Raw genomic sequence first — 13,711 nt, 5'->3', positions numbered from 1 at the left:
GCAGCACACAGGAACGTAACAGCTCCTAGGATCCCAATGCTGCCATGGTAACAAGGTTTCTCAGCAGTTTTTAAACAACATTTCCAAGGACAGTGAGAGAGAATTTTCCCCAATCAACAGAAAGATACCTCTCTTCCACTGCCCAAGTCCATGAATGTTTCATAACTAGACAGGGTATCCTATAACAAGGGGAAGGAATGTTAGAACAGAAAAATATGTCTCTTTACACTGCACTGCAGTTTAGAATATAATCTAAGTAAAGAATGACACAAGCACAGACCTACCTACCTTTTGGAGAACTGTAATTCTTTAGTGGTTTGGTCTTTGGCACTAAGCACTAAAGAAACTCCTTCTGTATGGACTCCAAAGAGGATTTATATGGAACCTACTGCTGAAGGATTTTTATTTCTATACAGACATACGAAGTATAGCATAGTTGTTTCTATAACTGGATCTGGGCCATAATACATAAGGTGTCAAACTTCACTGCTAAGCCCTTGTTCCTCTTAGTGGAAAGATATGCCACAGACTCACAGTTCGTGACCTTTTTCTTTCTGCACACACGTAAATAACAGAGCTTAACACCTCTTCTCAACATTCATGTACAGGCACTGGTCAGACTCATGGGGCAAAAGGAAAACCAGGACTGAAGAGGGGATACAGTAGAAGAATACCAAGTACAAATGCCACAGATTGAAAGTAAGCAGTTTTGGAGATGAGGAAATAAACACAGGAATGCATTGCTAAAAGATGCATTAAAAAAAAAAAAGAAAGAAAGAAAGAATAGTGTCAATCCTAAGATGAACACATTTTACAATCAGAGCTACAAAGGAAGAGACAATTTAATAGCGAATACAACTGGTAATCAAGGTGTAAGTTTATCATGAGAACAAGTTTCAGGAAATCCTTGTAGGCTGATACAGTAAATTGCTGATCAGAAGTGAGACAGAACAAAGGCAGATTATGCATCAAGAGAGATTCTATCATTTGTGACAACGAAAAAAGCTTATATTTGAATTAAGGCCTGTTCCCTATCACTCATCACATTCAGAAGATTATCTATGAAAAAGTCAAAGTCTGAAACATATTACTGAGATGTGTTGTAGAGGCAGGAGCTGTGAAGGATTAGTGCCAAGTCAATGCAGATATAGAGCTGGGTTTCACACCTATGACAGTGGCAAATGCTGGTGAAAACAATGCAATATATTTATGTACCACAATGGTACAAACTGTGGACCAAGACAGTATCACAAAGACTTTCTGCTCATAATTTAAAAGGAAATTTATTACCTTTAAGTCCCTCTGAACTGATTTTACCCTCAGTTTATTGTTAATCATTCTATATCCAAAATAGTCACAGGGACAGAACAAGAAGAAACAGCTTCAAGTTGTGCCAGGGAGGTTCAGGTTGGTTATCAGGAAGAATTTCTTCATGGAAAGGGTTGTCAAGCATTGCAACAGGCTGCCCAGGGAAGTGGTGGAGTCACCATCCCTGGAACTGTTCAGAAAACAACTGGACGTGGCACTGATTGCTACGGTTTAATTCACATGGTGGTGTTTGGTCCAAGGTTGGACTGGATCTTGGGAGGTCTTTTCCAACCTTAATGATTCTATGGTTCTACACTCTGTGCCACAGTTTATCTGCCTGAAGGCACCTAAAGCACAGAAGTATCAGCAGGAAAAAAATATCACTTAAGAACATGCTAGATGAGAATGCTCCTAAGCAGGGAAAGGAAATTCCTCCAAGAATCAACTTCTCAATGTGCTTAAAGATAAAGGATTGCACCAGAGGCAACAGAGGACAAAAACAAGAAGAGGCAAGAATACAGTATCTGTATTAATCCACTTACTGAAAGCCAGTCAAATTGAACAGTAGCTATATAATTTTTAATACAATGAGCCATTATGTAATTTAATAAAGCAACTTAGAAATAGTATTTTATTTTAATAACAATTTAAAAAAATCATGCTTGCTGAAAGAATCTACACATTCAACACTGAAATAATTCCCTGCCTAGAAGAAACTATGGGGAGATTTTTTTGTGTGTGAAATCTGACCCTGATACATCTCAGAAGGGAGTATCACACGAGATATTTCCAACTGAACAGGAATATACCTGAAGTGTTCATATCACATGCAGGTTTGGAAATATTGTTTTAAAATGTGTTTTTACAGTCCATAACTTACATAAAAATGATTTTCTAGCTTCAATATAAGCTTGTGCACTGCCAGGAGGTGTCTCTCAAGTGCTAATTCTGACAGTGTGCTCACCTTTTCAATAGTTAAGGTAACTTAGGTAAACAGTAATTTACACAACAAAGAGGAGCTCATTAGGTTATCCACCTTCTCAGTAATAAAGCACTAAAGATCCTTCCCATTAACTCGAGAAAATACTGTGTTTATGCAGACATGCTTGTTTCCAAGAAACCAATATCAAGACAAAGAAAAGTAATTTTCTATTCCACAGACTAAGTGGTAACAGAACCCATTTTCTCCTATTTTACCTGCATAGCCTTGTTAAAGAAAACAAGTTCTTCGATGGAAAACCTGATCCAGTGGATTGCAGTGAAGGGCAATGTAAAACCTGAGTTGTGCAAAGGGACATTTAAACACATACTGCAATTGCTTACCAAAGGCACAGCTCTCGAGGGCTCCAAACTAGGTCTGGGTGCTGTTGAGTACATGTAGTTAAACAATCTGTCTATTTTTCTTAGAGGAACACCTCCACCTTTGTCACTTATCTAAGGAATGAAAATTTAAGAGTTTTAAACATTATGTTCTGGAAAGAAAACCACAAAAACTCAAGCAGCATTATCCAAATTTCTTTAGAAACATTAGAGAAGCATCTAGTAGGGACCGTGGGGCTGTTTGGTTTGAAGCAAAGGAGGCTGAGGGTGACCTCGTTGTTCTCTACAGACTCCTGAGGAGATGAAGTGGAGGGGGAGGTGCTGATCTCATCTCCCTGGGATCCAGTGATGGGACATGTGGGAACAGTTCAAAGTTGCATCATCAGGGGAGGTCTAGACTGGACATTAAGAAGCGTTACTTTACCGAGAGAGTGGTCAAACCCTGGAATAGGCTTCCTGGAGAGGTGGGCAATGCCCCAAGCCTGTCAGTGACCAAGACGCATTCAGACAATGCCCTTAACAATGTGCTTTAACTTTTGGTCAGCCCTTCAGTGGTCAGGCTGTTGGACTGGATGTTCCTTGTAGGTCCTTCCTCACTAAAAATATTCTCTTCTAACGAATAAGAAGCAAGTAGTACAATAACTAATCTACCTTTTCAAATTACAAGTCATACTACTCTAAACATGGAAGGTTTCTAGGTTGCATATTATTTTTAGACATTTACCTTAATAGATAGATCTTCTTTCCCCAAAGTGACTAAGGTTTTGATCGATGGATAGGCTTCTTTCTTACCTTCATGCCATTCAACTGTAGCTCTCATTGAATTCTGAAGATAAGAGAAAAAACAGTCTCTTTGATTCTAACTTCACCATATATACTTTTTGTGACAACTTAAAACTTGCATTTATTCTGTTGAATCCAGATAATTTGTCCTACAGCTGTATACAAGACAGAAAAGGCTGTATTTAATACAAATTCAAGAAGTGCTGTCAAGTCAGTGAATTGTCCAGTTAAATTTTTACATTACAACTTACTCTACTTAACGTCTATCTATTTGATATAGTCAAAGCACAGAAAACAAGACTTTTTTTCTGCGTGAAATCAAGTAGTTATATCCAAGGGATATTTCATCTTATATTTTAACAGAGTTCCCACTGCCAGTCCCTGACAGATTCCTTACAGCTTTAACTTAGTGGTTTCATCCTGTTTCATGACTTGTACCAAAACATACTTACAGGTAGTGTACAAATTCTCATCTGTTCTGCCCTAGAACTAATGTTACAAATGACAAAATAGGGGAATATTTAAATGAACATACTTGACAAATGTCTGAAATCAACCCCCAAAAAACTAATATTTAGAAAAGGTTTCTCTCTGACCAAATGCCTGTTTTCCCCTCAGTTTCTAGTGCTCAACTGCACCACCTAGAGACCTCCTATCTTCTTTCAAACCATGGAACAGCTCTCACAAGTTCCATTTTCATTGTTGTTCCAATTATTCACAAAACACAAACAAAACCAAAGCAGAGCACATCACTTTCACTATTCAAAGACACATGGACTGTTTTCACAATAAGGATAGTGATCCTAACCAGTCCTCAAATATGCAATATAGAAGCAAGCTCATGAAAATTGCAAGGTTATGAATATTTCATCACTGCAAAAACAGACTATCGTGAGTGTTTTAAGTTAATCAGCTGCAAAGGCACAAAAGGAGAAATGGGAAAACAGATTTTTTTTCAGTACACCAGAGTATAAGAGAGGGTTATAAGTCTGGCTTTTTAACAAGTGAAGAGTGTTTGAAACTTAAGGTTAAGAAAGGAAAACTGAAATAACATTTAAGAGCTGTAACTGAAAGGAATCTCAATTTCAACAGTAATAAGTTTGCAAAACCCTTCCAAATATTAACAAGCACAACCTACCTTGAATAATTCAAATAACATATGAAACAAATGAGAAGGTACATAGACTACTTGAATAGGCTTGTTTGGAGCTTTAGCTAAAAAAAAAAAAAAAAAGGAAAAAAATGTGAAATTATTTATTTTTTCCCCAAACAGTATTTTGTAGCATTGCTCTTTACAGAAATAACATGCAATTCTTCTGCTGAAGTTTGGAAACATCTTAGTCTTATGTTTGGCAGCTGTCTAAAATTTGGGAGAGGATCACTCAAGAAAATTAATTTTTTTTACTTAAAACAATGAGCTACCTTTTGTCAATAGAAATTATGAACAAAAAGCAGTCAATACACTGACTAGGCCTGTCTCAATAAATTTCGTATCATCCAATTTTCATCTTTACAATCAACTTGAAGCATATTTTCATGTGAGAAGTTTATGATAGGATTTAAAGCACAAATGACTTAAAAAATTTATAATTTTGCCATCTTACACAAAAGAGCTCACCACTGGGGCAGAGAATGCCAGTGGAATTCATCAGTTTATAAGCATACTTCAGAATGAAATAAGATTCAGATCCATTAGAAGATCAGTTAGAAGGCAGGCAGGTTTCCTTTACAGTTATGAGGATTCTTGACCATTTTATTTTCTTTAAAGTGATAGTGAATTCAGCATAAAGAAGGACACACCATGATGATAAACTATAATCCAGGTGCCCATGTAGACAAATTAGAAGAAAAGGACTGCACGTAGGACTGCAGAGTTCAAATTCTAACTTACAGTTAATTAACAAAACTAGAAATGACAGATAATAGCAAGGAGTTCTCTTAAACTAGTTTCCTAATTACCATTGAATTCTTCAACTTCCAGATCAGGTGCCACCGTGTAGTACTGCTCACATAACATCTTGGCTGTTTCATAAGCATCTACGAAGTAACAGAACAAACACTAATTTATCAAAATCTTCTAGAGACGACCAGCAGTGTTTGTCTTCTCTGTGAAAGACTACAAGCAGAACACTCATTTTGGGAACTAGTTTACAAGCACGAAGCTGGTATCCAATCTAATCCCTTTTTGTCTGTGAGTTTGTAGCCCATTAGTCAAGAAAGGGCAAAATCCATTTAAAGCTCTACAAACAAAAGCACAATACTGGAGACAAGCTATTTTTCATCTTTGTTCATGGCTTAAAAACCAGAAGGGTATAATCTTAGGCTGACCATAATATCTACTTATTTGTTATTTCCTGATCACAATTTAATGCTTGTTCTTTCCACCTCAAATAAAAAAAGGATGACACTGCAACCATAAATTCAGTTTTTCCAAACACAATACTGTTTACAATACTTAATTTTCAAGGTCATCTGGGGGGAAAGCTGGAATTTTTAAGATTCTTCATTGTTTCCTACTGAACCAAAAAGAACCCCCTAGAAGATACCTCTTCATAATCCAAATCAGACTGTTGAAATACAGCAAGAAAGATTAAGTCATCTTTTGCCACTAGTGTCCCCCAAGGCCTGCAGTGAGAGGACAAAAGGCAATGACCCTAAGCTGAGACAGAGCAGATTCAAGTTAGGTACTAGAAAAAAAATTGTCACTGTTAGAGTGGTCAGATATTGTAATAGGTTTTCCAGGGAGGTGTTTAAGAGACGTGGATCCGGCGCTGGGTGATGGTTTAGTAATTTACAGGACACAGTGGTGCTGGGCTGACGGCTGGACTGGATGATCTTAAATGTCTCTTCCAACCTTGACGATTCTCTGATTCTGTAATACCAGGCCCAATATTGTTGAACTTTATCCATCAGCAACTTGGATGAAGGGGCAGATGCCTCCTCAGCAAGTTGCTGATGACACAAAGCTGGGAGGAGTGGCCGATACCCCAGAGGGCTGTGCAGCCCTTCAGAGGGACCTCTGGTTTTGTTACTGTTGTCTAAGATCTATTTTAGCTACTTGCTTGAAAACTGGACATAGTTTTTTCTGACACTGCGCACTCCTCTGTCCAAGGCAACAACTATGAATTTGATGATCGAAATTGATACAATTATTGCTATTAGAAGGAAAATCTAAACAATCAACATGACTAACATATACAATGCTGAGGTTGAAGTGTAGTAAGGTCAATCAAAAGGAAAGAAAGCTGCTGAAAAAGGCCACCTTAGGAGCCCAAAAGAGGTAGAAAAAGCTGTGAGAGCTATAAAAAGGATTACAAAGTGACCTATCATGCATGTCAAAGTCTGGCATAAGAAAGGTTTCCCTCTTACTTCACCAAAAGCTGGAGAGAAAGTGAAGGGGAGAAATACATTCTTCCCCCCTTTGCAGCTACACAAACAGCAGCCAGGGATAGAGCGTGGAATTCTTCCTTACAGCAAAACCTGTATTTGTAAATAGATACACCCAGAGTGTGAAGCTTCCATGAACAAGTTCTTGAAGCAGCCAGCAATGCCTCATGCCTACTTATTAACATTCTGAAAGCATATGAACATTCACAACATTAAGCAAACAGGATTTCCAGCGCAACTGTGCCAGATCACTCAGGTACAACCATCACATTCACGCCTTCTGTGTAAGAGAGAACAGGCTGTGGTATGATCCAATGCACAGAGTAATGGGGAGTTTCACTAGAATATCTGTACACCCAAGGACATTTTACTGGAAGACCAAACTAAACAAATTGGAAATTACTCCCAGTTTTCTGCAGTACCAGCATCAGATATAAAAGCACTACATGAGAATCTGCTTCTAAGTATTTCAGGAAAACATCTAAAGTTTAACAAAACACTTACACACTTCATCTGATATTTGAAAGGACAGATTTAAAGATATTAAAAATCAAATTGTCCTCTTAGTTCTCTTAACATAACAGAAGTTCCTCTATTCTCAATAATGAAGACATCAGAAAGTCTCAATAAGTCCACGGCTTTACTGTGAGCAACTTCCAGAACATTTCTTCTTTTTTTATTTTATTAAATGAATTTAAATCACCTTCAGTCTCTTGTACTTCAATAACGTATTTCTGAATATTCTAAGTTGGAGGGTGGGGTTCAGTCAACAAAAATGTTAACTTCATCTTACCTTTAACCACCTCTGCCACATCACAATTAGGATCAATACTTCCAATATGTTTGGGATGAGCAGGATTAATATCTCCACCAAAAAGTAGTGCTAAAAGAAAAAAGAAATGGCAATAAATTGTCTATTAAACTTGAGGCAGCCCTAAAAGTTTAAATCTGATGGTATCTGAGACTTATTGGATAGTGCATAGTTTTGTAAAAAGATACTCTAACAAATCGCCAGAATCCTTGTTTAAGACAATTACTTGCCTAATTCTTCCTCTTCCCCGCCCTCTTTTTTTTTTTAAATTAGTTTTTATAGCTAAGACTAGCTAAAACAGAATTAGCAATATGGGTGAGAAGGTGAAAACCTACATTTCAAAGCAGACTATCAAAAAGTAGATAAAATTAAAATGTAAAATGCTTCATTCATACCATTATGTCAGAAGAGAAGCACTCACAACAATGAAAATATTACAGTAGAAAGGACTGAGGAACTAAGACATCATTAAAAGCCTTTTACACTCACCTAAACTGCAATTTCACAGCTGGCACAGAGGTCTCCCTCACTCACTCAACTTCTTCCCCGGCTCTCAGCAACATGATCCCACTCCCTTTGCACAAGGGTCTGGCTCTCACCAGACCCTTCACTGAGAGTTTAACTCTCAAAGAAGTAGGAAGGTTTTACACTTTATTTCAGGAGTGAAATTGCTATTTTAGCAAGTTAGTGAGCTCTGATATGAAGTAGGTGCAGTATGAGGTGAGCAAGAGACTAGATCTGAAAGCTTTTCCTGTCCTAGTCATGGTGAGCTCATACACCGGTCACTGCACCCGGCAGAACACACTGTAAGGAACAGTTTGCCAGCAACACGAGGAACAGAAATGCAAACTACATAAAAACTTGTTTTGCATTCTGCTTTCTAACTGCCTTTTCTTTCAGCACTTCAAGATTAATATTTGCCATCCTGGACAGATTACTAACATTGCTAACACAGAGACATTATACAAGGTTAACTAAACTTTAAGCATCTACAAGCAGTTTTAGGCTTCAACCAATTAAATAAGAGGGTCCATAGGAAAACCTAGTTCAGTTCAATGAAGCAAGTTTAATATTTTGGAATTACTCTAAATTATGCTACCGCTCAGCCCCAAGAATTCTATTAGGACAATGGTTTTACTCTATTGCTGGAACTCTTCTACGAGAACCTTTTAACTTGGTTTTATGTCTATCATTTCTCTGCCCAGGTACAAGTAAAGAAAAAGCTGCACATTTATCTCATTTTGTATGCTTCACCACATTCAAATTATCTGTACACACACAGCAAGGCATTTGTTAGTCACATAAAAGGTTACTGGAAACACACACAACTTGTAGTAAAACACCTTATACTAAAACTCCAGTGGCCACATTATCTGTAGCATACAACAATTGCTAAGAGTTCATAAAAGCAGAATACTGAGCAGAGAATGAAGCTCTAGAGTTAAAAGGCACAAGACACACTAAAAGAGATCACAAGACTGTCCTTAACTTTATACAGATCACTTTCTGCATGGTTACACATACTGGTTAATAAGAGCTGTGCAAGTAACTCCTTTCACTCTGTAATATGAATATAAAAAAGTAAGTTTATTAGTAACAACAAATGAAACAGAACCTAATGACAAAGGATGACTAATTCCAGCACTTATCCATAAATAGGAAATAGGAAGAGAAGACAAGGGATATAATTTAAAAGTTAGAAATACTCAACCCCTTTAGAATGCAAGAAAAGTCTAGATAACTTGATGAAAAAAACCCAAAAATAAAAATACATATATTGCATAACCTATTCAAAATTTATGGCATCTTTGCATTTCATTAGGAAATAAATATCAGTTCTACAAACTATGTTGAAAGATTTGTTAGCAGAAAGATACAGCTACTCTACTACTATCTCAAAGTAGTTCACGTATCACTACACAAGCCATCTCTGGCAACAAGACTAAAAAGTGACAGCCATGCTGACAAAGACTGACAATTCTGAAAGAAAATATACTGGTGTATTGGGTTCATTTCTGATCACTGCAAAACACCAAATCTACCAGTTGCCAGTATATATTTTACCCAAATTTGCACAGAATATTAAGAATTAGTCATGAGTAAGAAAAAAAAAAACAAACAAAGCTATAGCTTCAGGTTCACAAGCAATAACTAATAAGTTTTCAAAGAGAAAAGCCATTACTTACTGTGTTGGTTAATAAGCATGCGGAAAGAGATGCGGTTGGTGTAGAATCTATCTAGAAAATACTGGATGTTACTGCTAACAAATGGATCAAAGCCATATTTTTCCTTGTATTCAATCACCCCTTGCGCCATGGTTGGAACCACATCATTGTGTCTGTTCCTGACTTTAATTAAAACATCTAAAAAGCTAGAGGAAAGAAAATTAGAAACAGATTGTTAATTAAACTCAATCTTTTTTTTCTGAAACTCATCCACAGCACAACCATTTTACCTATTTACTATGCCTCCCAGTCAACCAAAAAATTATCAGAGAGAGAAGACAAAAATACAGTAGTACCTAAACAAGTCTATTTAAATAGAAGTATTTGGGCAACTTCTCACTCACAGCACCTGTGAAGCATTTAGGGTCTCAAATTAAGTTACTCCTCCCACAAATGTTCCTTTAAATTAAATCTTTCTTCACTATTAATGGACAACAAAATATTTTCTTTTACTGCAATCACGTTCACTATGGTAACTGTCATTCCCTGCAACTTCTAACAGGAGCTGGGAGATTGGAAACTCAGTAAAAACAACCCCACTGCCCTTCACAATTCCTAAGAGAAATTCGTTTTTAATTCCTAACACCTCAACCGTGCAGTGAACTTGGAATGCACTTCCTTCACCTGGCAAATCTTTTGCTAAATTGGAATCTCAGGACAGGTAACTGTGTGACTCCTGCTCAGTTTCCTCTCACACCGCTGGATGGCAGCGTGAATACAACCGAGCTCTGAGCAGCTCTTCTCTTCTCTGGTAGCTCGGCAACTTTCAGGATAACACTTCCATTGCTTTTAACAAGCACTTACTTTGAAACAGCTTGGAGGATTTTTGTTTCTCCTGCCAGGGCAGCTAAACACCTCTGATCTTCAAAGTGCTCATCCTTTTTTATCCCCACATACAGACTCATATATACTTGAAATATCCGTTATTAATAGCTTTCTAAAGCCAACACATGGAAAATCAGCACTACTCAACTCTCCTACATTCTCTAATATTAAATTAACATTAACACCACAACGATTACATGATGCTGTTTAACAAGTCCACAAGGTCAAATGCAGCTTTCCAAAGAAAGCACAGCTGGGAGACTCATTCAGCTATGCCTGTATCTGCAATTCCAGTGCTCCTTTTTCAAAAAAACATCAACAGCAAAACATCCTTGGTAGATTTATAATGACCACTGAAAATAAATGTATTCATTATTTTTATCAACAGTAGAATATACACCAGCTAAGGAAAGAACAACAGAAATCATTGAAAGGTCATCTAGTCCAACCCCCCTGGAAATGAGCAGGTGAAAGAACAAACACACCAAAAGAAAAAAAAGACTAACCATTAGTCACCACATTTAAACCAGACACTTTCTTCCTTTTCAGCACCACTTACCCAAGGCATTCACTTGACAGTACACCATATCATTCTTAACAAGTCATACACTTTGAAAATTATTTCTCCCACTCAACACTGCCAGCTGGAAAGGAATATAGCTTCATTTTTAATAGGTTTTTTTCATTCTCCTTAGTCTAACCACCAGTTTTCACCTATGTGTCAACAAACAGTTCAGTAGTCTTTCAACATTATTCTGTTGCATAGAAAAGGAGAAGCTTTAACTGCCTAATTCCCCAATCTAAATACTATCATGATATAGAATGACTGTTCTCTTACTTAACAATCTTGCTGACTGGGCTGCTTAAAATATTTTATTGCTTTTCATGCTTTTTATGTTTACTAAGTCTTGATTCTGTGTGATCTGTTACCACTGAGAGCTGATGTTAGAGACTGGTTCCTGGCTGTACTCGTGCTGCTTTTCTGTTTCCGAGCAACAAGACAGGAGCCAAGAGCAGAGCCGAAAGCAACACTTACCGTCAGGTCTGAAAGAACCGACAACACCCTCTACTGTTTGCTCTGCTATTTGTTTTTAAATACCTCCACTATCCACAATATATTCATGATGCCATGGGGGCAAATTGTTCAACTGATATCCCACTACCAAAGTGCCTGAATGCACAGAGCATGACAAAGGGCTGCTACAGACCAGCAAAATCATAGCTGAAGCTTAGTCAGCATAAAAATAAATAATAAAGAATGCCTCTTTATTGCAGTGACATGGCAAATCTCCCGTTCCATCTTCAAAGATAACTCAGTTCACTCCTGTGTTTCCATCAAGCAGATGCTTTTAAAGGACCAAACACAAGAAGCACACAGGCACATTTCAAAGTGGCAGGGCAGAAATCAAAACACGCCTCCTTAATCTTAGCACTCATTCCTTACAATCCCTCTAACCACCACACCCCTGAAAGACACAAAGCTTTTACTGTATTCAAATTGTGGGAAACCATATCAAGGAATTTTTGAAATGCTCATGGGATTAGCTGGGAATACTCCAGATTAGCTCAAAAAAATTTATTTACCCATTACTTTTTTTTCCCGCAATTATCTGTATTTTATTTTCAAAAACCAAATGAATAAATAATGCAGTTGGTTTGACAAATAAGAAGTTATTAATATGAAGCTATTTTAGTCAAGTGAGCTTCAGTGGCTTCTGTATTAACAGAAGAATATCTAAGGCATTACCACGGCTGTTAAATAAATGAAGTCTAGAGACTTCTGCAAAGACAATTAATGAATGTCACAACACAAGTTATTATTTAACTTCCTAATGACTATATATATATTATTCTATTTTGTTCTATCATCACAGTGCAAGACAAGAAGCATAAGAAAGTCAATATAAAGACAAGGGGAATTTTTGCTATGTCTCTTATGGATAGTATTATCTGACAGATGAAAAATGAGAAAGTGATGAGTAAAAATCCTTTTAAATGGAACAGACATGCAATTTTATTTTTTTTTTTATTGGCTGCTCTTTTTTAAAGCAGTGCTAGCTGGTAGCTGAGTATTACCAGAAAGAAAGGTAAAAGTTCACACTGAAAGACTTCAGTAGTAGGCAGTCTATCTACTCTGAAGCGCAAAACTAACTGAAGCAGCACTTACCTAAAAGTAACAAAACGGCACCTTCTAAATCAATATACTCCAATATTTACTTAGTTCAAATTGCTTACAGAATCCCTATTTTAACTGCAGGGCTGTAGAACTTGTTTACTAAGTTTCCTCTCTGTGTGTTATCTCTAGACTTACCGGCAGCTTATTGACTCAGCGGCTCTCAGCCCCGGGACACTCCCCCACACACCCTCCCATGACAGGGTCACAAAGAGAAAAGTGGCAAAGAAACTCGGGGGTGTAAAAGCTGGAGTAAGTGCTCCTTGAAAGCACAGGTGAACTGCATGTTTTACCAACTCTTCATTTTTTGTAAAGCAACCTCCACCTGTGTGTTTATACAGATGCATATTGACAACTTGGGAAATTTCCAACTCTTCTGCCAGCTTACACCCTTCACCAAGAGTGGACACCTTATCTCTGCACTCCTGCTATCACACTGTTTGACAGAACTGTGGAAAAACTTCCACCTGACCCCTCTACAGCTTGAGAAAAGATATTTGTGCTATCAAAAACACAAAGTAAGCTACCATTTGGCATATGCCCATAATGCTGACAGTGACAGTAATGTGGCAATGTTGCAGTAAGTCTCCAGAAGCTCTGCTGACCAATAGAATGTAACAGAAACTGAAACACCTCTGAACCTCTTCATCATAGAAATGCCGGGACAAAACATCCCTTCAAAGCGTTTTGTCCAACATTCATAAAAAAGTAACATTCTTGAACATGCATCTGCCCTCCAAGTCATTCACAAGAGCAGAGCTAAATTGGGCCACTCTGAAAAACATCAACTTTAGTTTAGTCTCTGCGCTTACTCCTGTGCCTGCTCACCCTCTCCCTCCTGTCTCTGTTGGCCACACACTGGAACAGTTTAGGGCCCAC

At 37.5% G+C, this 13,711-nt stretch overlaps 1 protein-coding gene across 4 annotated transcripts in view; it reads right to left on the bottom strand.

The window, feature by feature from the left end:
* The window catches only part of PDK3 (pyruvate dehydrogenase kinase 3), a 52,130-nt gene that overhangs the window by 8,202 nt on the left and 30,217 nt on the right, over window positions 1-13,711 (bottom strand). For all 4 annotated transcript variants that reach the window (XM_027689142.1, XM_027689143.1, XM_027689144.1 and 1 more), the window contains 6 exons: window positions 9,796-9,980; window positions 7,592-7,681; window positions 5,371-5,448; window positions 4,550-4,626; window positions 3,353-3,454; window positions 2,632-2,742 (listed from right to left, as the gene is read on the bottom strand). In XM_027689142.1, the coding sequence (XP_027544943.1) occupies window positions 2,632-2,742; window positions 3,353-3,454; window positions 4,550-4,626; window positions 5,371-5,448; window positions 7,592-7,681; window positions 9,796-9,980 (643 nt within the window). The remainder of the gene's footprint in view (window positions 1-2,631; window positions 2,743-3,352; window positions 3,455-4,549; window positions 4,627-5,370; window positions 5,449-7,591; window positions 7,682-9,795; window positions 9,981-13,711) is intronic.

Source organism: Neopelma chrysocephalum, unplaced genomic scaffold, assembly GCF_003984885.1.
Source record: "Neopelma chrysocephalum unplaced genomic scaffold, ASM398488v2 Primary Assembly neopelma1_76, whole genome shotgun sequence".
Lineage (NCBI taxonomy): Eukaryota > Metazoa > Chordata > Aves > Passeriformes > Pipridae > Neopelma > Neopelma chrysocephalum.
This window is presented reverse-complemented; position numbering and strand designations above follow the sequence as displayed.